Source organism: Hypanus sabinus, chromosome 15 (genome assembly GCF_030144855.1).
Source record: "Hypanus sabinus isolate sHypSab1 chromosome 15, sHypSab1.hap1, whole genome shotgun sequence".
Lineage (NCBI taxonomy): Eukaryota > Metazoa > Chordata > Chondrichthyes > Myliobatiformes > Dasyatidae > Hypanus > Hypanus sabinus.
Genome location: NC_082720.1, coordinates 1,889,882 through 1,914,830, shown reverse-complemented (window position 1 = coordinate 1,914,830; position 24,949 = coordinate 1,889,882). Strand labels below are relative to the sequence as shown.

Here is a 24,949-nt window from a genome sequence, read left to right as displayed (position 1 = left end):
AATCTTTTGAAAAGGTAATTGGGAAGATTGATGAAAGTAGAGTTAGGGATTATTCTGGAGTTATGGAATTATGGTGAATATAGCTGATATTTATTCAAACAAGAAGCAGTCTTCAGTTCTTAATGTAAATTGCAAGCAGCAATAAGCTTGAAGTTAAAAGAATAAATTTGCCAACAACTTTCAGAGCACAAGCTGCTGTTCCATAGCAGGGGGAGAGAGAGAGAGAGATGTGAAGTGTCCATATGGCATTCTCTTCTGAATCAGCCTGTTAATTGACCTGGCTAAGTTTGATTTGCACTTTGTGACTGAGTTCAAGTTGACAGCCCAGAATTGCACATCAAACATAGTCACATTTACAGTTGTGTATTGTGTATTCAGAGTCAACTAAAATTAATTATGGTTGCCAGGGATTTCTGTTCCCAGAAGATTTTTAGACCATATGTGAATTGCTTTGTCTAGCAAAAGTGTTTGAAAGTTCAGAGGTATCTCCCACTGTTGATAATGTAATTCAAAGGCAGCATTGTCAATCCTGAGTATTCAAGCAAAAAATGTCACCATAAGAATTGAAATTGTATTGAATCACCTACTGATACCTAAGATCATAAAGGTTTGGAAATGTGATGTACTTTGGGCCTTGGAGACTTTACAGAGAGAGTATCCAGGAGAATGGCTGCCTGAGGTGGTGACTAAAAACCTTTATATCATCAGCTTCAGCATCTCCCTGGTGACTTTGTTCAGTAACAACAGGCAGCAGGGTACACTTGGTCCTCTGGTGACTTTGATCATAGTCACAACAGGCAGCAGCAGAGCTGCGGTTTTCAGTCAGCTTTTGACGAGCTACTATATTGCAGGCTCAACCAGAAGTTTTCAACAGAAAAGGTATGAGAGTGTTGTTAAACTAGATCCAAACTTGATTCTGTGATAGGAGGCAGAGACCATAAGACAGAGGTAGTGGTTGAGGAATACATTTCTAACTGGAAATTTGTACCAATCAGTGTACCATAAAGGTTGGTGCTGGAGTTTCAGCTGTTTATTAAAAATAACTTGGATTAGAATGCAAGGGATCTGACAACATGAAAATTGGTGGAGTTGTACTTTCTGTTAATTCATGGTACTGATTTGTAACGGGGAAACAGATCACACAGCATCCACACAAACAAGAGGTTTTGCACCTTAGATTTCACACGTTTGGTGGGGCCAGAGACTGAATTCCTCAGACTAACACTGCCAGCCGAACCTGAGGGTTACAATTGTGGGGGCTCATCTGGGATTGATTTTGTTGGATACTATGTGATTGCCCTGAGCTTTGAAACAGTGTTTAAGTCTGCGCTGGTATGGATGCTGCCGGGGTGGAGCATTGGTGTGTATCCACAGGGTTACTGGTAACAAATGCGTGCATGTTGAGCGAGTTAGATATTTGTACTCTGGATGAATTGTTAAGTCGACTTTTAAGTACTATTAAAGCTGTTGCCAAAGTTACAGTTGTGATAAAATGGCAACACCTTGTTTTAGTTCAAACTAGTGCTGACATAACGGCAGTGGAACTGCCTGGTACTATTGGGGCCCCAGGAGAGGGGCGTTGGCTGTCCAGACTTTCAGGGAGGAAGAGAATGTAGTAGAATGGACTGAACCGCAAATCGAGTCTCCCTTAGCTGGGGGCAGAGACTTCAAAGACAGGGTTCTCTAGTTTCTGAGGAGTGGTCAGATTTGAAATGTCTCCCAGTGAAGAGTGAGAGCTCTGAGTTGGTATCAGCCCTTACCTCTCTGGCAAATAAATAGCCCAGTGCACAGGCAGCGGATCCTGGTTATCGGAAGCTAAGAGTATTCTCAGGAATAACGCCCACCCCGAGGGAGAAGAGGAGTATGAGATCTGGGTGGAGCAGACCTCTCATTTGTTCGATGACTGGCAGTGCTCTGATGACGTAAAGTGACAGAGATTGGTTGAGAGTTTGAGGGGGCGGGCTGCTGACACTGAGAGCCATGAAATCCCAGTACCCCCTTGCCACAGCTGCTGATTACATGGGAGCACTGGAAAATGTGTTTGGCACAACAGGAAACCCAATGGGGCTCATGACGGGGTTTCAGAATATGTGTCAGGAGAAGGGGGAGAAGCTTTCTGCCTACATTTTTCTGCTAGAGAGGCAGCTAAATTGATTGCGGCACAGAGGGGCCATTCAGGCGGCTGAGGTGGATCAGTTAAGAATGGACCAGATAGCAAAGGGCGCCCGGTCCCAGGACCTGATCGTTTGGAGTCTCCTCCTATCTTGTAAGATGTGCCCCCCTCCCTCATTTGTTGAGCTGATCAGAGAAGTACGGGAGGAGGAGAACACGTCCGAGGCACAGGAGGGCTCCATCAGCAGGGTACAGTCCTTGGTAGTAACCCCTTGTGTTGAAGTGACCACAGATAGCCCAACCCAGGGGTGGTAAAGGAGATCGTGAGAGGGTTGAGAACTGACATGTTCTGGTTGTTATCAGTGGGTGTGCCTTCCCCCCCCCCACCCCACCCGTATGATGGAGACCCCTTAAGTGGATGGACTATTCAGAGGGCTGCAGGTGGCCAGGGTTCCACAAGAAGGGAATCAGCCAGTATTGTCTGTTAAACACAGACAATAGGGGGTTTAAACGCAGGGGGTTAAACACAGTATTGTCTGTGGTGAAGAGGGGCACTTTAGGTGAGAGTACCTAAGCAGAGACCTGACTTAGAGGAGACTCAATGAGGGAATGGTCTGGTGTCTTGGGGGGAACATGTTCCCAGAAATATACCAAGGAATCCTTGAAAACGAAAGAACCTATTCCTGAAGGCTTAGTGGGACCAAGCTCCAGTGTATTATTACGGATAGAGGGTATTTATGCTAATGCCATATTCAACACAGGGTCGCAGGTTGCTGCAACATTCATATTACACCTGGTATTTACCATTGAAACCATTCAGTGCACTGGAGATCTGGGGTCTTAGGGTGATTATCCAAACGATGGTTATTTGTCAGTGAAGCTGAGTTTTCAGAGGCCAATGTGGGTGTGGCTGAGGTTCCTGATACATTAGCGTTAGATTGTCTAGACCCCGTTGAGAAGGATGGTGCTTCAATTCTTGTGGGGACCAACACTCCTCTGGTGAGGAAGCTCATGGGGGCCTGCAAGGAGAAATCAGGAGAGAGCTTTCTGAGAACATTTTCCGTCACCTGGTGTTTCAAGTTGCTTTTGAGGAAGTGCGTGGCTGCATTGGGCTGGATAATGAGTTTAGACGGGGGACTGTGTGGTTCACCCAGTCCAAGCCTATCGTGTTACTGCCCGGGGAAGTAGCGAGAGTGATGGGGACCCCCAAATTTCCCAGAATACCTGAGAGCGAGGCCCTCTTATTGGATGCTCCGGAAGACCATGAGGAGATTACCTGCTGGGGTACAGGTGAGGCTTAAACTGCAGAAGCCTTTGGTTGTACAGGTGAACAGGATGGCAGTGATAGTCAGGATCTCTATGAAGAGGGAGGTCACCTTCAAGCGGGGGATGCCCCTGCACATCTCTTCCCAGTGACGATAATGTCTCGTGTCCCTGTGAAACAAGCTGGGGAGAAACCCTCTGCAAAGGGGGGAAAGTTGATCGCTGAGTCATTCAACTCTGAGGACTCCCCGGTACCTGCGGGCTGGTAGAGAAGATGTTGAAGCTGGAAGGTGTCTTTTCCACTGAAGAGTTGGATATGAGTTGTTCCAGCAGCACTCGTCACACTATCCGGGTGATCGAGGATACCCCATTCAGAGAGAAGTTGTGGCGACTGGACCCTGTAGAGGTAGAAGATGTTCAGCAACATTTGTGTAAGTTGAAGGAAGCTGTGATCGTTACTGAGTCCAGAAGCCCCTACGCGTCCCCAATAGCAGTGGCCGGAAAGAAGAATGGGAAGGTACGGATGTGTGGACTATAGGACTGTGGACAGGCGCACCATCCCTGACCAGTATACTGTCCCGAGGATCGAAGACATGCTGGCCTGTCTGAGTGGTGTGAAGTTCAGAACTTGAGTAACCAGATCCCCATGAGTGAGGCAACAAAGAGAAAATAGCATTTATATATCCACCAAGATTCTTCCAGTTCAAAAAGATGCTCGGCATATCGGGAGCCCCTACAACCTTCCAGCATGTCATAAAGAAAATGGCGGGGTATATGGAGGCCGCAGTGTATCTGGATGACCTCAGTGTTTGAGTGCACCTTGGAGGCTACTGAATGTGCTGGGCCACTTGAAAGCTGAAGGGTCAAAATTTGCCCTGGAGAAGTGCCAGTTCTGCAAGGCATCTGTCAGCTATGTTGGGCACATAGTTTCATAAATGGAGTAGTTAAGATCAGTCTATGGTAGAGGTGGTGATCATGTGGCCAAGGCCCCAGACTGTGAGCACCTTATGTTTGTTCCTTGTGTTCTGTGGTTACTATCAGAGGTTCATGAAGGGCTATGCGAAAGAGATTCACCCGCTGAATCAGCCTCTGAGCAGTTACCCTCCCTTGGGAAAGAAAGGGAAGAAGACAAAAGGAGAGGAGAGGAAAGAGCATCTTAGCCCTTCAGAGCCTTTTGGACCGAGATGGGATGCGAAATGCGAAGAGGCCTTTCAGTTGCTGAAGGAGCTGCTGACCCAGACACCTGTGCTGGCTTTTGCAGACTCCCGGTTTCCATATGTACTGCACACGGACGCCAGCTGAGAGGGCTTAGGGAGCGTGCTGTATCAGGGTTGAGACCTGTCGTGTTTGTCAGCCGAAGTCTGTCACCCTCTGAGAAAAATGATCCCACACAAGTTGGAATTTCTGGCATTGAAATAGGTGATGGTGAGTAAGCTGAGTGATTACCTTTATGGGGCCAAGTTTGAGGTGAAGACGAACACCAATTCCCTAATGTATATTTTGACCCCGGCGAAACTGGATGCCACAGGCCATCGATGGTTGGCGATGTTGTCTGCCTATGATTTCAGCCTGAATTTCCAGTTGGGAAGCAGGAACGTTGAAGATGATGCTTTGTCCCGAAGGGCGCACGAGAGACTGGACAGGGACGAGGATTGGGAGAGCGTTCCCGCCCCGGGGGTGAAGACTATATGTCAGTTTGCCATCACCGTGAAGGCAGAGGAAAAGGAGGGGCAGGATCGAGCGGTGGATCAATTGGGAGCCTCTGATGATGCCATTCCCCAAGTTTACTGTAACCTGACTGTTCTGAAGACTGATCAGCTGCCAGAATTGAGTCCTGGGGAAGTGGCAGCCGCTCAGCGAGATGATCCAGGTATCAGCACGATTTGGTCAGTGGTCGAAAAGGGAGACTTGGCTCAGGTGGAGAAAATGAAACACACGGCGGTGCTTCCATTACTGAGAGAATGGCCAGGTCAGTTGAGGTACGGGATCCTATACTGAGTCATGTCACCTCCAGACCGACCTCAGCATTGCCAGCTGGTTCTGCCTGAGATGTATGGGAGGATGGTGTTGAAGTCACTTCATGATGATTCTGGACATTTGGGGGTTGACGAGACCAATGGATTGCTCAGAGATCGGTTCTACTGGCCCCGAATGAAGCCAGAGGTCGAAGAGTACTGCAAGATGATGAGGGGCATTGATCGTGTGGATGTTTTTTCCCAGGGCTGAAATGGTTAGCACAAGAGGGCACAGTTTTAAGGTGCATGGAAGTAGGTACAGAGGAGATATCAGGGTAAGTTTTTATGCAGAGAATGGTGAGTGCATGGAATGGGCTGCCAGCAATGGTGGTAGAGGCAGATTCAATAGGGTCTTCTAAGAGACTCCTGGATAGGTACATGGAGCTTAAAAAAATAGAAGGTAACCATCGGTAATTTCTGAGGTAAGGGCATGTTCGGTACAGCTTTGTGGGCCGAAGGACCTGTATTGTGCTGTAGGTTTTCTATGTTTCTAAGTTGGTTGCTATCCATGCCATGTGCTAGTGTGGCCAGAAATAGGAAGGTAATGCAGCTAAATACGTGGATAAGGAGTTAGTGCAGGAGGGAGGGCTTCATGTTCCTGGACAATTGGGCCTTGTTCCAGGGAAGATGGGACCTGTTCTGATGGGTTTCACCTGAACTGGAGGGGGGCTAACATCCTTGTGGGAAGGTTTGCCAGTGCTGCTTCGGGGGCTTAAACTAGATTTGCAGGGGGAGGGGGACCAGAGTGTTACGGCAGATAGTGAGGTGGAGGAGGATAAAGGACAAGCGAGAGCTACAAGTATAGTGCATGGAGTAAAGCCAGATCTAACATATAAGGCTTTGAGGAAAGAGAAACAGAATAAAGGGTGTAAAATTAATAAGGTAGAAGAGCTAAAGCGCGTGTACTTCAATGCAAGAAGCATCAGGAACAAAGGTGATGAACTGAGAGCTTGGATACATACATGGAATTATGATGTAGTGGCCCTAACGGAGACTTGGCTGTCACCAGGGCAGGAATGGATTCTCAATGTTCCTGGATTTCAGTGCTTTAAAAGGGATAGAAGGGGGGAAGGGGAGGAGGGGTAACATTATTGGTCAGGGATACTATTACAGCTACAGAAAGGGTGGGTAATGTAGCAGGATCCTCTTTTGAGTCAGTATGGGTGGAAGTCAGGAACAGGAAAGGAGCAGTTACTCTACTGGGGATATTCTATGGGGGGGGAGATACCGAGGAGCAGATTGGGAGGCAGATTTTGGAAACGTGCAAAAATAACAGGGTTGTTATCATGGGTGACTTTAACTTCCCTGATATTGATTGGCACCTGATTAGTTCCAATGGTTTGGATGGGGCAGAGTTTGTCAAGTGTGTCCAGGATGGATTCCTGTCACAGTATGTTGACAGGCCGACTAGGGGGAATGCCATACTAGATCTAGTATTAGGTAACAAACTGGGTCAGGTCACAGATCTCTCAGTGGGTGAGCATCTGGGGGACAGTGACCACTGCTCCCTGGCCTTTAACATTATCATGGAAAAGGATAGAATCAGAGAGAACATGAAAATTTTTAATCCGGGCAAATTATGAGGCTATAAGGCTAGAACTTGTGGGTGTGAATTGGGATGATGCTTTTGTAGGGAAATGTACTATGGACATGTGGTCGATGTTTAGGGATCTCTTGCAGGATGTTAGGGATAAATTTGTCCCAGTGAGGAAGATAAAGAATGGTAGGGTGAAGTAATCATGGGTGACAAGTGAGGTGGAAAATCTAGTCAGGTGGAAGAAGGCAGCAAATGTAAGGTTTAGGAAGCAAGGTTCAGATGAGTCTATTGAGGAATATAGGGTAGCAAGAAAGGAGCTTAAGAAGGGGCTGAGGAGAGCAAGAAGGGGGCATGAGAAGGCTTTGGTGAGAAGGGTAAATGAAAACCCAAAGGCATTCTTCAATTATGTGAAGAACAAAGGGTTGCCAGGAGTGAAGATAGGACCGATTAGAGATAAAGGTGAGAAGATGTTCCTGGAGGCTGTGGAAGTGAGCGAGGCCCTCAATGAATACTTCTCTTCGGTATTCACCAATGAGAGGGAACTTGATGATGATGAGGACAATGAGAGAGATTGATGATCTGGAGCACGTTGATATTACGGGAGAAGAGGTGTTGGAGTTCTTAAAATACATTAGGACGGATAAGCCCCCGGGGCCTGACGGAATATTCCCCAGGCTGCTCCATGAGGCGAGGGAAGAGATTGCTGAGCCTCTGGCTAGGATCTTTATGTCCTCGTTGTCCACGGGAATGGTACCGAGGGATTGGAGGGAGGCGAATGTTGTCCCCTTGTTCAAAAAAGGTAGTAGGGATAATCCAGGTAATTATACACCAGTGAGCCTTACATCTGTGGTGGGAAAGCTGTTGGAAAAGATTCTTAGAGATAGGATCTATGGGCATTTAGAGAATCATGGTCTGATCAGGGACAGTCAGCATGGCTTTGTGAAGGGCAGATCGTGTCTAACAAGCCTGATAGAGTTCTTTCAGGAGGTGACCAGGCATATAGATGAGGGTAATGCAGTGGATGTGATCTACATGGATTTTAGTAAGGCATTTGACAAGTTTTCCACACGGTAGGCTTATTCAGAAAGTCAGAAGGCATGGGATCCAGGGAAGTTTGGCCAGGTGGATTCAGAATTGGCTTGCCTGCAGAAGGCAGAGGGTCGTGGTGGAGGGAATACATTCAGACTGGAGGGTTGTGACTAGTGGTGTCCCACAAGGATCGGTTCTGGGACCTCTACTTTTTGTGATTTTTATTAACGACCTGGATGTGGGGGTAGAAGGGTGGGTTGGCAAGTTTGCAGATGACACAAAGGTCAGTGGTGTTGTAGATATTGTAGAGGATTGTCAAAGATTGCAGACAGACATTGATAGGAATGCAGAAGTGGGCTGAGAAGTGGCAGATGGAGTTCAACCCAGAGAAGTGTGAGGTGGTACACTTTGGAAGGACAAACTCCAAGGCAGAGTACAAAGTAAATGGCAGGATACTTGAGTGTAGAGGAGCAGAGGGATCTGGGGGTACATGTCAACAGATCCCTGAAAGTTACCTCACAGGTAGATAGGGTAGTTAAGAAAGCTTATGAGGTGTTAGCTTTCATAAGTTGAGGGATAGAGTTTAAGAGACGTGATGTAATGATGCAGCTCTATAAAACTCTAGTTAGGCCACACTTGGTGTACTGTGTCCAGTTCTGGTCGCCTCACTATAGGAAGGATGTGGAAGCATTGGAAAGGGTACAGAGCAGATTTACAAGGATGCTGCCTAGTTTAGAGAGTATGCATTATGATCAGAGATTAAGGGAGCTAGGGCTTTACTGTCTGGAGAGAAGGACAATGAGAGGAGACATAATAGAGGTGTACAAGGTATTAAGAGGAATAGATAGAGTGGACAGCCAGCACCTCCTCCCCAGGGCACCACTGCTCAGTACAAGAGGACATGGCTTTAAGGTAAGGGGAGGGAAGTTCAAGGGGGATATTAGAGGAAGGTTTTTCACTCAGAGAGTGGTTGGTGTGTGGAATGCACTGCCTGAGTCAGTGGTGGAGGCAGATAGATACACTTGTGAAGTTTAAGAGACTACTAGGCAGGTATACTGAGGAATTTAAGGTGGAGGGTTATATGGGTGGCAGGGTTTGAGGGTTGACACAACATTGTGGGCTGAATGGCCTGTATTCTTTGTTGTGCATTTGAAGCATATGGAGCAAAACCCTGCCTATGAGGGCAGCTCCATTGTCCCACTTGCAGAGTGCAGGGCCCCTGGACCTGGTGTGTATGGATTTCCTGTCCATGGAACCCGATGCCAGCAACGCGGCGAATATTTTAGTCATCATGGACCACCACAGCAGGTGTGCACAGGCTTTCCCTACCAAGGACCAAAGGGTGCCCACGGTGGCCGAAGTGTTATGGGAGATGTATTTGATTTATTACGGCCTCTCCAGGCAGATGCATCGTGATCGGGGATGGGATTTTGAGAGTAGGTTCATCAATGAGTTACTGAGTATGCTCGGAGTTGAGGACTTCTTATCATCTGCAGGGTGATCCCCAGCCCAAGAGGTTTAATTGGACTTGCTAGACATGCTCAGAACCTTGGAGGTGTGCAAGAAGAGCAAGTGGAGTTAACATATTGGACATCTCATCCACTGCTACAACTGTGCATGAAATGAAGCTACCGGGTACTCACCATATTATCCTATGATTGGGCATGAGGCAAGGTTACCCATCGACCTTTGTTTTGGGACTGACGAGGATGACCTACCACCGAAGACTTATGTACCGGATATGAGAAGGGAGCTGAAAAAGGTTTATGAATTAGCTGAATTCAAGGCTGCCAAGCAGAATCAAGGAAATAAGAGGATATATATAATCAAAAGGTTAGGCTCTCCCAACTCATGCTGGGAGACCGTTCTCATAAGGAATCTGGGCCTGCCTGGGAAGCATAAGTTGGCTGACCGCTGAGTGGTGGAGAGTCAGATGCCAAACATACCAGCTTTCCAGGTGAAACCAGAGGATGGGAATGGGCCTGTCAAGATTCTTCATCCGAACCACCTTCTGCCTTTTGGACAAGAGGTGCAGGCTGACCCAGAGCCCGACCTAGAGCCTACACCTAGTGAGAGAACTCTGTAGTGACGGCGGAGGTGGGGGCGACTGATGGACCTACAGCAGGAGACATTAGACCGGCCCTTGCCCCTGAGCAGGATACTGATTCAGAGCATGAAGATATGGGAGTGGGGTATATGCTGCCTTTTGCTAACTCCCCACTGACTGAGGAAGAGATCCCCAACCCTTCTCACGCTGAGTCAGGTGAAATCGGGGGTGGGGGGGGTTCTATCTGTGGACAGCCTGGGTTTCAGCGAGACCCGGCAAGGGATGAAGTGGGGCTCAGCCAAGGGACAGAGGGTTCCATGTTGCAGGAGGGCCCGAGTGATAGGCCGGAGGAGGCCTCACCAGGTATCCTCAGTAGTGTCAGAACATGAAGAGGTAGATGAGGGGGTACGGAGGTCAGGAGACCACTGGATAGGCTGGCCTATGTAGCACCGGGGGAACAGAGTGTGGCCCCTACTGTTTTGGGGAGCTATGTCACTGCCTTTTACAGCCAGGTTGGACTTTGCACTTTGCAAGAAGGGTTGGCAAATTATCTCAAAGTCATGGGGATATGACTAAATTTGGTGGGTGGGCAATGTAATGCCCTGGGAAAGATTTTGCTGTGAATGTAATGGTCTTTCTGCAGCAGTTTGGTTTATGGCCAGAGATAATGGGGGCTTTGGAATATGCACCGTCCAATGAAGGAAACTGCTTTATCTTGAGTGCCGGAGAACGAGGCGATCTGGGTCTTTTGTTCAGTGAGAGATGAAGAGAGAAGATGCCAGAAAGGAGAGGCCATAGACAGCAGGACGGAGTGGACTTGGAGTGGGCCTGGAGTCGACGAAGCCCGGGGAAATCGATAGAGGACCAGAGGAAGGGAAACGGTGAGCTCCAACTTGTGCATGTTAGACTGTTTCATTAAAATGGGCCCTTTTCTGTTTGTCTTATTTACTAACGCTTCAGTCAAATTAAGAATTATAAAGCTAAGTCACTTACTTGCATATAGCGTACTTTCTGCTAATTCATGGTACTGATTTGTAACGGGGAAACAGATCGCACAGCATCCACACAAACAAGAGGATTTGAACCTCAGATTTCACACGTTTGGCAGGGCCAGAGACTGAATTCCTTAGACTGATGCCAAGCCTGAGGGTTACGTGTGTAACAGGGACCCTAGAGCATTGATGCAGAGAGAGGCATTTGGGTACCAGTATATCCCATATGGATAGGATAGCAAAGAGAGCATTTAATATGCTTATGTTTATAGGCTGAGGCACTGAGTATGTTGCAGCTCTAAACACACACGTACCTGAGGTTTGGTTTGGAGTATCATGTACGAGTCAGGTAGCACATTACAGCAAGGATGTTTGAGCGTGTGCTGAAGAGATTCACCTGGAAAGCAAGAAGAGATTAGGTAGGTTAGATTTGTTCTCACTGGAGTGTAGAAGGCTGAGGGGTGATCCAATAAGGATTATAAATTTATGAGAGGCATAGATAGGGTAGATAGTCAAACTCTTTTTTCCTAAGGCATGGACTCCAGAGTTAGAAAGAGTAGCTTTGAGATGGAAAGGTTAGAATTTAAAGGAGATATAAGGGGTAGATTTTTCATATACAGGACAGTGATATTCAAGAGGAGCTGGTTGATGTATATGCCATTACCTTGTTTAAATGGCATCTGGTCAGGTGAGATTTGTCCATCATTGTCGATGAAGACCTCGACAGCATTAGTCACTTTTAGACGGGGTATGGTGTGTCCGAAGATGACTGGTGAGGCCAATTCCGGTACGGAATGTTGGGTGGACGTGTGGGCACTGCGTTGGTGGGTCTGGACTTGCGCAGCTCATGCTGATGTTGTTCTTCAGCCATCCGCCTTGCTTCGTAAGCTTGACAGTGACAGGTAGTACGGTTTTGTGCCAGCGTTTCCCAGGTGGTCGTGTCTGTGTCAAGTGACTTTAGGGAGATCTTTAGTGTGTCTTTGTAACGTTTCTTCCGCCCTCCAGGCGAGAGATCCCCAAAGAGGAGCTGCTTGGGTATGCGCTCGTCTGGCATGCGGATGACACGACCTGCCCACCGGCTCTGTGCTCTCATCAGCCGTGTGTGGACTTGCTCTAGAGAGAGCCTCAGTGTCTGGTGCTTTGCCTCGCCATCTGATGCCTCATGTTCTGCGAAGACAAGTCGTGTGAAAATGGTTGAGCTGTCCTGCATGCCCTCGATACACAGTCCACGTTTCACAGGCATACCGGAGGGTAGTGAGTACCCCGGCTCTGTAGACCTTCGATTTCATTGCTGGGCTGAATCCTCGACGTCCCCATACAGTGGAGTGCAGTCTACCGAAAGCAGAACTTGCCTTTGCTATTCTGCGGTTAACTTCTGTATCAATAGTCACCACTCGGGAGAGGGTGCTGCAAAGGTAAGTAAACTGGTCAACTGCCTGTAGTTTCTGTCCCGGGATTGTGATTTTGGGTTAAAGTGTACGGTGCTTGAGGAGCAGGCTGGTGGACTTTGGTCTTTTTGATGTTGATGGTGAGTCCATAGTTGTCACAAGCCGTGGAGAATTTGTCCATATTGACTGGCATCTCCGGCTCCGAGGCGGCATACAGGGCGCAGTCAGCGGCAAAGAGGGAGTCTCTCCGAACACTTTGGTAATAGCTTGAAGTCTCCTCGGGTTGAAGAGCTTCCCATCTACTTGAGGCTGATTGTCCTGGAAGGCATCATTCAGCATGGCAGTGAACAGTGTGGGTGTGAGCACACAGCCCTGTTTGACGCCATTGGTGACTGGGAATGCCTCAGAGGATTCTCTGCCGTCCAGCCCTCTGGCCATCATGCAACTGGTGTACCATCTGAATGAATTTGGTGGGGCAGCTGAACTTTGACATGATTCTCCACAGGCCTTGTCGGCAGACAGTGTCGAAGGCTTTTGTGAGGTCAACAGAAGTTGTGTAGAGTTCGCCATTCTGCTCCGGACTCTTCTCCTGAAGTTGCGCACGGCAAAAGTCATGTCAGTAGTCCCACAACCTTTGCAGAAGCCACACTGTGACTCTGGCAGCAGGCCCAGCTCCAGATGCGTGACCAGACGATTTAGCAGGACCATTACAAGAGTTTTTCCCGCGATGGAGAGCAGCGAGATTCCTCGGTGGTTGTCACAGACTTGTCGATGGACCTTCCTCTTGTAGAGGTATACAATAGATGTATCTTTAAGTTGCTGAGGGATGGATCCTTCCTTCCAAAAAGACCGGAACAACTCGGCGAGCTTCTCTATAAGTACAGGACCACCGGCTTTGTAGATCTCTGCAGGTATGGCATCCACCCCTGGGACTTTGCCACTGGATAGCTGGCTGACAGCTTTTGTGACTTCGGCTACTGCTGGTGGGTCATCCATGGCGCTGGCGATGTCAACCTGGGGAATCCTGTCCATCACCTCATCTTTAATAGGTGACGGTCGGTTGAGGACGGCCTATCTTTGCAGGATCTGAGCCTTCTCTGTAATGAGAGTTGTACCACTTGCACTCAGAGGGGGAATTCCTGAGAGACCGAGGTCCTTAGAGAATGCTGAGGGCTTCATAGAAACATTTCAAGTCATTTCTGTCAGCATTTCTGTGCTGAACCTATGCTGGGGTTCTTCAGCCAGTGCTGAACCTATGCTGGGGTTCTTCAGCCAGTGCTGAACCTATGCTGGGGTTCTTCAGCCAGTGCTGAACCTATGCTGGGGTTCTTCGGCCAGTGCTGAACCTATGCTGGGGTTCTTCGGCCAGTGCTGAACCTATGCTGGGGTTCTTCGGCCAGTGCTGAACCTATGCTGGGGTTCTTCGGCCAGTGCTGAACCTATGCTGGGGTTCTTCGGCCAGTGCTGAACCTATGCTGGGGTTCTTCGGCCAGTGCTGAACCTATGCTGGGGTTCTTCGGCCAGTGCTGAACCTATGCTGGGGTTCTTCGGCCAGTGCTGAACCTATGCTGGGGTTCTTCGGCCAGTGCTGAACCTATGCTGGGGTTCTTCGGCCAGTGCTGAACCTATGCTGGGGTTCTTCAGCCAGTGCTGAACCTATGCTGGGGTTCTTCAGCCAGTGCTGAACCTATGCTGGGGTTCTTCAGCCAGTGCTGAACCTATGCTGGGGTTCTTCAGCCAGTGCTGAACCTATGCTGGGGTTCTTCAGCCAGTGCTGAACCTATGCTGGGGTTCTTCAGCCAGTGCTGAACCTGTGCTGGGGTTCTTCAGCCAGTGCTGAACCTGTGCTGGGGTTCTTCAGCCAGTGCTGAACCTGTGCTGGGGTTCTTCAGCCAGTGCTGAACCTATGCTGGGGTTCTTCAGCCAGTGCTGAACCTGTGCTGGGGTTCTTCAGCCAGTGCTGAACCTATGCTGGGGTTCTTCAGCCAGTGCTGAACCTATGCTGGGGTTCTTCAGCCAGTGCTGAACCTATGCTGGGGTTCTTCAGCCAGTGCTGAACCTATGCTGGGGTTCTTCAGCCAGTGCTGAACCTATGCTGGGGTTCTTCGGCCAGTGCTGAACCTATGCTGGGGTTCTTCAGCCAGTGCTGAACCTATGCTGGGGTTCTTCAGCCAGTGCTGAACCTATGCTGGGGTTCTTCAGCCAGTGCTGAACCTATGCTGGGGTTCTTCAGCCAGGCCACATTGATTCTTTTCAGAGCCTTACTTCCACGCGATTATCCTGTTTAAATGGCATTTGATCGGGTATTTGGTTCAGAAAGATGTATAGGGATATGGGCCCAATGCAGGCATATGGATTGCTCATAAAAAGGCATCACCGTCAGCATTGCCAAGGGCTGAAAAGACCATTCTCAGAGCTGTATGAATATACGATTCTGTGAACAGACCTTCCAGGTGACAACATATGGGAGTAGTTTAATTCTGCAACTTGGACCATGCAGTTAGTTAGCAAAAGGACCTGTTTCCATGTTGTACACACCTTTGACTATGATGGGTAAGAGTAAATCCATGCCTACTAGTTACTAGTTGTCAGCTCCAAAAAGCCGATACTAAAGAACTTTTTACCTCATAGCAAATCTATAATGCCAAATGGACTTTGTGTTATCCATGGTAAATTATGGTAAACCCATGTTACCCATTGTAAAGAGTGCAGAGAAGGTTTACAAGGATGTTGCCAGAACTTAAGAAACTGAGTTAATGGGAAAGGTTGAATAGGTTAGGACTTTATTCCCTGGAGCGTAGGAGAATGAGGGGTGATTTGATAGAGGTGTATAAAATTATGATGGGTATAGATAGAGTGAATGCAAGCAGGGTTTTTCCACAGAGGCTAGGGGAGAAAAAAACCAGAGGACATGGGTTAAGGGTGAAGGGGGAAAAGTTTAAAGGGAACATTGGGGGTCTTCTTCACACAGAGAGTGGTGGGAGTGTGGAATGAGCTGCCAGATGAAGATTGTAAATGCGGGCTCACTTTTAACATTTAAGAATAACTTGGACAGGTACATGGATGAGAGGTGTATGGAAGAATATGGGCCAGGTGCAGGTCAGTGGGCCTAGACAGAAAAATGGTGCGGCACAGCCAAGAAGGGTCAGAAGGCCTGTTTCTCTGCTGTAATGTTCTGTGGTTCTATGGTATACTTCAGCATTTCATATTTTTGCTCCAAGATACTGTATTAATATTTCCAGATGAGAAACAATCTTTTTAGTGTTTGGAGAAGGGAGTCGGAGGATCAGAACGGGAGTGCAGTGGGAGCCATCTTGAATTTTTCTTATTCTCATCGGAGCTAAGAGAGTCGGGACTGCGCAGGCGTGTGACGGCGGGCAGTGAAGTGGGGAAGCTTTAAAAAGGACACAGTCTTTTCCAGCGGGCAGCATCATGTGTGGTCAGCGGAGTGAGCCAGGAGCAGAGTGAAGGCTTAAGGGCTTGGGCTCAACGGGCTTAGGCGGAAGCGGGCAAGGCAAGGTAGGTTTAGGTTTCAGTTTTTCCTGTTATTTGAGGAAAGGGGAAGCCTGAGTGTGAGGGCAGCTTGTTGTTCTTGGTGTCGGATGTGGGAGGTCCTGGAGTCTCCTAGCCTCCCGGACGTCCACATCTGTGCCGGGTGCGCTGAGCTGCAGTTCCTAAGGGACTGTATTAGGGAACTGGAGCTGCAGCTCGATGACCTTCGTCTGGTCAGGGAGAGTGAGGAGGTGATAGAGAGGAGTTACAGGCAGGTGGTCACACCGGGACCACGGGAGGCAGATAGATGGGTCACGGTTAGGAGGTGGCGACTGTTGGGGGGGGGGGACAGCCTACCTGGGGGAAGCAACAGTGGCCGTGCCTCTGGCACAGAGCCTGGCCCTGTGGCTCAGAAGGGTAGGGAAAGGAAGAGGAAGGCAGTAGTAATAGGGGACTCGATAGTTAGGGGGTCAGACGGGCGATTCTGTGGACGCAGTTAGGAGACCCGGATGGTAATTTGCCTTCCTGGTGCCAGGGTCCGGGATGTTTCTGATCACGTCCAAGGACCCTGAAGTGGAAGGGTGAGGAGCCAGAGGTCGTGGTACATTTGGTACCAATGACATAGTAGGAAAAGGAAAGAGGTCCTGAAAGGAAAATATAGGGAGTTAGGAAGGCAGTTGAGAAGGACCACAACAGTAGTAATCTCGGGATTACTGCCTGTACCACGTGACAGTGAGAGTAGGAATGGAATGAGCTGGAGGATAAATGCGTGGCTGAGGGATTGGAGCAGGGGGCAGGGATTCAAGTTTCTGGATCATTGGGACCTCTTTTGGGGCAGGTGTGACCTGTTCAAGAAGGACAGGTTATTCTTGCATCCCGGGGGACCAATATCCTGACGGGGAGATTTGCTAAGGCTTCTGGGGAGACTTTAAACTAGAATGGTTGGGGGGGGGGAATCAAATTGAAGAGACTAGGGAAGAGGAGGTTAGTTCACAAATAGAGAAAGCTAGTAGACAGTGTGTGAGGGAGGATAGGCAGGTGATAGAGAAGGGGAGCGCTCAGACCGAAGATGTGGTGCAGAAGGAAGAAAAAGATAATAAAGTTGTTTGCACTGTTAGGGATAAACAGAGAGGAAGAGGTGGAGAATTTCTTGAATGCATCTATTTTAATGCTAGGAGCATTGTAAGAAAGGTGGATGAGCTTAGAGCATGGATTGATACCTGGAAATATGATGTTGTAGCTATTAGCGAAACATGGTTGCAGGAGGGGTGTGATTGGCAATTAAATATTCTTGGATTTCGTTGCTTCAGGTGTGATAGAAACGGAGGGGCAAGAGGGGGAGGTGTTGCATTGCTTGTCCGAGAAAATACTACAGCAGTGCTTTGGCAGGATAGATTAGAGGGCTCATCTAGGGAGACTATTTGGGTGGAATTGAGGAATGGGAACGGTGTAGTAACACTTATAGGGGTGTATTATAGACCACCTAATGGGGAGTGAGAATTGGAGGAGCAAATTTGTAAGGAGATAGCAGATATTTTTAGTAAGCACAAAGTCGTGATTGTGGGAGATTTTAATTTTCCACACATAGACTGGGAAGCCCATTCTGTAAAAGGGCTGGATGGCTTGGAGTTTAAAGGTGAAATTTTGAGGGTACAGAATCTTTATGTTCCTTTTAGGTTGAAAGGATAGGTTAACAATTTGAGAGAGCCATGGTTTTCAAGGGATGTTGGAAACTTGGTTCAGAAACAGAGGGAGATCTATAATAAATATAGGCAGCATGGAGTAAATGAGGTGCTTGAGGAATATAAAGAATGTAACAAGAATCTTAAGAAGGAATTTAGAAAAGCTAAAAGAAGATACAAGGTTTCTTTGGCAAGTAAGATGAAAATAAATCCGAAGGGTTTCTACAGTTATATTAGTAGCAGAAGAATAGTGAGTGATAAAATTGGTCCCTTAAAGAATCAGAGTGGACAACTATGTGTGGAGCCGAAAGAGATGGGGGAGATTTTGAACAATTTATTTTCTTCGGTATTCACTAAGGAGAAGGATATTGAATTATGTAAGGTAATGGAAACAAGTAGGGAAGTTATGGAAATTATGACGATTAAACAGGAGGAAGTACTGGCACTTTTAAGAAATATAAAAGTGGATAAATCTCTGAGTCCTGACAGGATATTCCCTAGCACCTTGAGGGAAGTTGGTGTAGAAATAGCAGGGGCTCTGACAGAAATTTTTCAAATGTCATTAGAAACGGGGATGGTGCCAGAGGATTGGCGTATTGCTCATGTGGTTTCATTGTTTAAAAAGGGTTCTAAGAGTAAACTTAGCAATTATAGGCCTATCAGTTTGACGTCAGTGGTGGGTAAATTAATGGAAAGTATTCTTAGAGATGGTATATATAATTATCTGGATAGACAGGGTCTGATTAGGAATAGTCAGCATGGACTTGTGTGTGGAAGGTCATGTTTGACAAATCTTATTGAATTTTTTGAAGAGGTTACGAGGAAAGTTGATGAGGGTAAAGCAGTGGATTTTGTCTATATGGACTTCAGTAAGGCCTTTGACAAGGTTCCACATGGAATGTTAGTTAGGAAGGTTCAATCATTAGGTTTTAATTTTGAAGTAGTTAAATGGATTAAACAGTGGCTGGATGGGAGATGCCAGAGAGTAGTGGTGGATAACTGTTTGTCAGGTTGGAGGCCGGTGACTAGTGGTGTGCCTCAGGGATCTGTATTGGGTCCAATGTTGTTTGTCATATACATTAATGATCTGGATGATGGGGTGGTAAATTGGATTATTAAGTATGCAGATGATACTAAGGTAGGTGGTGGTGTGGATAGTGAAGAAGGTTTTGAAAGCTTGCAGAGAGATTTAGGCCAGTTAGAAAAGTGGGCTGAATGATGGCAGATGGAGTTTAATACTGATAAGTGTGAGGTGCTACATTTTGATAGGAATAATCTAAATAGGACATACATTGTAAATGGTAGGGCATTGAAGAATGCAGTAGAACAGAGTGATCTCGGAATAATGGTGTATAGTTCCCTTAAGGTGGAATTTCCTTTGGATATTGTGGTGAAGGAAGCTTTTGGTATGCTGGCCTTTATAAATCAGAGCATTGAGTATAGGAGTTGGGATGTAATGTTAAAATTGTACAAGGCTGAATTGTAAGGCTGAATTTGGAGTATTGTGTGCAGTTCTGGTCACTGAATTATAGGAAAGATATCAACAAAATAGAAAGAGTACAGAGAAGATTTACTAGAATGTTACCTTGGTTTCAGTACTTAAGTTACAGGGAAAGGTTGAACAAGTTAGGTCTTTATTCTTTCGAGTGTAGAAGGTTGAGGGGGGACTTGCTAGAGGTATTTAAAATAATGAGGGGGATAGATCGAGTTGACGTGGATAGGCTTTTTCCATTGAAAGTAGGGGAGATTCAAACAAGAGTACCTGATTTGAGAGTTAGGGGGCAAAAGTTTAAGGGTAACACGAGGGGGAATTTCTTTAATCAGAGAGTGGTAGCTGTGGGGAACGAGCTTCCAGTAGAAGTGGTAGAGGCAGGTTCGGTATTGTCATTTAAAGTAAAATTGGATAGATATATGGATAGGAAAGGAATGGAGGGTTATGGGCTGAGTGCGGGCCAGTGGGACTGGGTGAGTGTAAGCGTCGGCACGGACTAGAAGGGCTGAGATGGCCTGTTTCCATGCTGTAATTGTGAATTGTTATAATTGTTACAATAGACCACAAATAACTTGTCAGGAGTGGAAAAAAAAACAAACTGCAGGAGGAACTCAGTGAGTCAGGCAACATCTATCCTGATGAAAGGTCCCAAACTAAAATTTTCGACTATTGTAGCCCACCCCTTACATTTTTTTTACCCCAGTGAAATGCAGCTTGACAAGTAAGTAGTTACTTATCTGTTTTGAAACAGCACAGACATCTCAGTACACTCGGTAAATTAATTTTTAGACAAATTATTTTTAAATGGTTCACATGCAAATATCGTTAATCAAAATTTCACATGCATTCAACAGCTAAAATTTTGAATTGTCATATTTGTTTGATTTTAAGATCCTTCAGCCTTTTGTGGTGAAGACCAAGAATTATCTCCTGTAGGAATTTCTTTACCTTGATTGTTCCTTCAAGAGTCTCACTCAATAGGGGCCTCTTGCCATACAGCAGAACAGGTCATCGAATCTTAGAGCAATACAGCACAGGTAAGGGCCCTTTGGCTGAACAAACCATGGATCCCACCCAATTTCTTGTATTCAGCCCATATTTCTCTAAGCATTCCTATGTACCTATCTAAGGGCTGCCTCAAACACTTCCTCTGGCAGTTGTTTCCATATACTATTGACTCTGAGTGAAAAGCTTGCATCCCAGGAATCTTTTAAATCAATCTTCTCTCACCCTAAATCTCTGCCCCTTAATGTGAATTCTCCCTGCTGGGAATTCTCCCTCCACCTTATCTATGCCCCTGATAATTTAAAATACCTCAGAACATAGGACATAGAAACCTTGCGCATGTCTGGTGTAGTGATCTGTGATGACTAAGATATTTGCCGCATTGCTGGCATCGGGTTCTGTGGACGGGAAATCCATACACACCAGGTCCAGGGGCCTCGCACGCTGCAAGTGTGACAAGGGAGCTGCCCTCGTAGGCAGCGTCTTCCTCTATATGCATCAAACACATGACTTAGAAACATTGAAACATAGAAAACCTACAGCACAATACAAGCTCTTCGGCCCACAAAGCTGTGTCGAGCATATCCTTACCTTAGAAATTACCTCGGCTTACCCATAGCCCTCTCTTTTTCTAAGCTCCATGTACCTAACCAGGAGTTTCCAAAAAGACCCTATCATTTCTGCCTCCACCACCATCACCAACAGCTCATTCCATGCACTCACCACTCTCTGTATTTTAAAACAACTTACCCCTGACATCTCCTCTGTACCTACTTCCAAGCACCTTAAAACTGTGTCCTCTCATGCTAATCATTTCAGCTCTGGGGAAAAAGCCTCTGATTATCCATATGATCAATGCTTGTCATCACTTTGTACACCTCTGTCAGGTCACCTCTCACCTTCCATCGCTCCAAGGAGAAAAAGCCAAGTTCACTCAACCTATTCTCATAAGGCATGCTCCCTAATCCAGGCAACATCCTTGTAAATCTCCTCTGCACCCTTTCTATGGCTTCCACATCCTTGTAGTGAGGTGACCAGATCTGAGCACAGTACTCCAAGTGGGGTCTGACCAGGGTCCGATATACCTGTAGCATTACTTCTTGTCTGTAATGTCACCCTTCAGTCTCCAATGTTTAAAGAAATGAAGACCTAAGCTGACCGTTTTCTCTCTTAACTCAGGTAAGATCATCATAAATCTTTTCTACACTCTTTCCAGTTTAACCACATCTTTCCTAAAGCAGGGTGACCAAAACAATAATCCAAGAGTGGTCTTACAATGTCTTCCACAACTATCACATAATCTTCCAGCTCCTATATGCTCCTATATGCCTTGACTGATGAAAGACCAATGCAATGAATGCTTTTTTTTAAACATCCTGACTACTTGTATCAATGAACTTTGCACTGGTACCTCTCGGTCTCTGTTCCATTACTCCCTAGTGCCTTGCCATTCATAGTAGAAGTCCTATGCTGGTTTTACCTCACCCTTAACTGTATTGAAATCTACGCTGTCACTCCTCAGCCCACTTCCTTAACTGATCAGGATCCCTTATAATTATAATCTACAATAACTTTCTTTATTATCCACAACACTTCCTGTTTCCATGTCATTCAAAAATTTACACATCAAGTCTTATGCATTTACATCCAAATAATGTATGGAGATAATGAATAACAAAGGTCCCATACCAACTCCTGCAGTGCACCACAAGTCACCAGTCTCCATTCGAAGAAACAATTTTCAACCACTATCCTCTGCTTCCTACATCCAAGCTCATTTTGAATTCGTAAGACCATAAGATCATGAGGTTTAGGAAGCAAGGATCAGACAGGTCTATTGAAGAATATAGGGTAGCAAGAAAGGAGCATAAGAAGGGGCTGAGAAGAGCAAGAAGGGGGCATGAAAAGGCCTTGGTGAGTAGGGTAAGGGAAAACCCAAGGCATTCTTCAATTATGTGAAGAACAAAAGGATGACAGGAGTGAAGGTAGGATCGATCAGAGATAAAGGAGGGTATATGTTCCTAGAGGCTGTAGAAGTGAGCAAGGTCCTCAGTGAATACTTCTCTTTGGTATTCAGCAATGAGAGGGAACTTGATGATGGTGAGGACAATAGGAGTGAGGTTGATGTTTTGGAGCGTTGATATAAAGGGAGAAGAGGTGTTGGAGTTCTTAAAATACATTAGGATAGATAAGTCCCCAGGCTTATCTATTCCCCAGGCTGCTCCACAAGGCGAGGGAAGAGATTGCTGAGCCTCTGGCTAGGATCTTTATGTCCTCGTTGTCCACGGGAATGGTGCCGGAGGATTGGAGGGAGGTGAATGTTGTCCCTTTGTTCAAAAAAGGTAGTAGGGATAGTCCTGGTAATTATAGACCAGTGAGCCTTACGTCTCTGGTGGGAAAGCTATTGGAAAAGATTCTTAGAGATAGGATCTATGGGCATTTAGAGAACCATGGTCTGACCAGGGACAGTCAGCATGGCTTTGTGAAGGGCAAATCGTGTCTAACAAGCCTGATAGAGTTCTGTGAGGAGGTGACTAGGCATATAGATGAGGTTAGTGTAGTGGATGTGATCTACATGGATTTTAGTAAGGCATTTGACAATGTTCCACATGGTAGGCTTATTCAGAAAGTCAGAAGGCATGGGATCCAGGGAAGTTTGGCCAGGTGGATTCAGAATTGGCTTGTCTGCAGAAAGCAGAGGGTCGTGGTGGAGGGAGTACATTCAGATTGGAGGGTTGTGACTAGTGGTGTCCCACAATGATCTGTTCTGGGACCTCTACTTTTTGTGATTTTTATTAATGACCTGGATGTGGGCGTAGAAGGGTGGGTTGGGAAGTTTGCAGATGACACAAAGGTTGGTGGTGTTGTAGATAGTGTAGAGGATTGTCGAAGATTGCAGAGAGACATTGATAGGATGTAGAAGTCGGCTGAGAAGTAGCAGACAGAGTTCAACCCGGAGAAGTGTGAGGTGGTACACTTTGGAAGGACAAACTCCAAGGCAGAGTACAAAGTAAATGGCAGGATACTTGGTAGTGTGGAGGAGCAGAGGGATCTGGAGGTACATGTCCACAGATCCCTGAAAGTTACCTCACAGGTAGAAACAAAGAAATATAGAAACATAGAAAATAGGTGCAGGAGTAGGCCATTCGGCCCTTCGAGCCTGCACCGCCATTCAGTATGATCATGGCTGATCATCCAACTCAGAACCCTGTACCTGTTTTCTCTCCATACCCCCGATCCCTTTAGCCACAAGGGCCATATCTAACTTCCTCATAAATATAGCCAATGAACTGGCCTCAACTGTTTCCTGTGGCAGAGAATTCAACAGATTCACCACTCTCTCAGTGAAGAAGTTTTTCCTCATCTCAGTCCTAAAAGGCTTCCCCTTTATCCTTAAACTGTGACCCCTCGTTCTGGACTTCCCCAACATCGGAAATAATCTTCCTGCATCAAGCCTGTCCAATCCCTTTAGAATTTTACACATTTCAATAAGATCCCCCCTCAATCTTCTAAATTCCAGTGAGTATAAGCCTAGTCGATCCAGTCTTTCTTCATATGAAAGTCCTGCCATCCCAGGAATCAATCTGGTGAACCTTCTCTGTACTCCCTCTATGGCAAGAATGTCTTTCCTCAGATTAGGGGACCAAAACTGTACACAATATTCTAGGTGCGGTCTCACCAAGGCCTTGTACAACTGCAGTAGAACCTCCCTGCTCCTGTACTCAAATCCTTTTGCTATGAATGCCAACATACCATTTGCCTTTTTCACCGCCTGCTGTACCTGCATGCCCACCTTCAATGACTGGTGTACAATGACACCCAGGTCTCGTTGCATCTCCCCTTTTCCTAATCGGCCACTGTTCAGATAATAATCTGTTTTCCTGTTCTTGCAACCAATGTGGATAAACTCACATTTATCCACATTAAATTGCATCTGCCATGAATTTGCCCACTCACCTAACCTATCCAAGTCACCCTGCATCCTTTTAGCATCCTCCTCACAGCTAACACTGCCGCCCAGCTTCGTGTCATCTGCAAACTTGGAGATGCTGCATTTAATTCCTTCATCTAAATTATTAATATATATTGTAAACAACTGGGGTCCCAGCATGAGCCTTGCAGTACCCCACTAGTCACTGCCTGCTATTCTGAAAAGGTCCCGTTTACTCCCACACTTTGCTTTCTGTCTGCCAACCAATCCTCTATCCACATCAATACCATATCCCCAATACCATATTCCTTAAGTTTGCACACTAATCTCCTGTGTGGGACCTCGCTAAAAGCCTCTTGAAAATCTAAATATACCACATCCACTGGCTCTCCCTATCCACTCTACTAGTTACATCTACAAAAAATTCTATAAGATTTGTCAGACAGGATTTTTCTTTCACAAATCCATGCTGACTTTGTCCGATGATTTCACCTCTTTCCAAATGTGCTGTTATCACATCTTTGATAAGCAACTCTAGCATTTTCCCCACCACCAATGTCAGATTAACCGGTCTATAATTCCCCGGTTTCTCTCTCCCTCCTTTTTTTAAAAAGTGGGGTTACATTAGCCACCCTCCAATCCTCAGGAACTAATCCAGAATCTAAGGAGTTTTGAAAAATTATCACTAATGCATCCCCCATTTCATGGGCTACTTCCTTGAGAACTCTGTGATGCAGACCATCTGGCCCTGGGGATTTATCTGCCTTTAATCCCTTCAATTTACCTAACACCTCTTCCCTACTAACATGTATTTCCCTCAGTTCCTCCAGCTCACTAGACCCTTGGTCCCTTACTATTTCCGGAAGATTATTTATGTCCTCCTTAGTGAAGACAGAACCAAAGTAGTTATTCAATTGGTCTGCCATGTCTTTGTTCCCTATGATCAATTCACCTGTTTCTGACT

General features: G+C 46.5%; 1 protein-coding gene across 3 annotated transcripts in view; it reads right to left on the bottom strand.

Annotated features, from left to right (window-relative positions):
• Window positions 1-2,525: 2,525 nt before the first annotated feature.
• The window catches only part of LOC132405118 (uncharacterized), a 171,100-nt gene continuing 148,676 nt past the window's right edge, over window positions 2,526-24,949 (bottom strand). For 2 of the 3 annotated variants that reach the window (XR_009515765.1, XR_009515766.1), the window contains 2 exons: window positions 11,310-11,392; window positions 2,526-3,773 (listed from right to left, as the gene is read on the bottom strand). Coding sequence is in view for 1 of the 3 variants with exons in the window: in XM_059989822.1 (XP_059845805.1) it covers window positions 12,465-13,415 (951 nt within the window). In the remaining 2 variants the exon portion in view is untranslated. Of the gene's footprint in view, window positions 3,774-9,599; window positions 9,710-11,309; window positions 11,393-11,659; window positions 13,481-24,949 lie in introns of all 3 variants that reach the window. The other variant, XM_059989822.1, reaches the window with a different exon arrangement.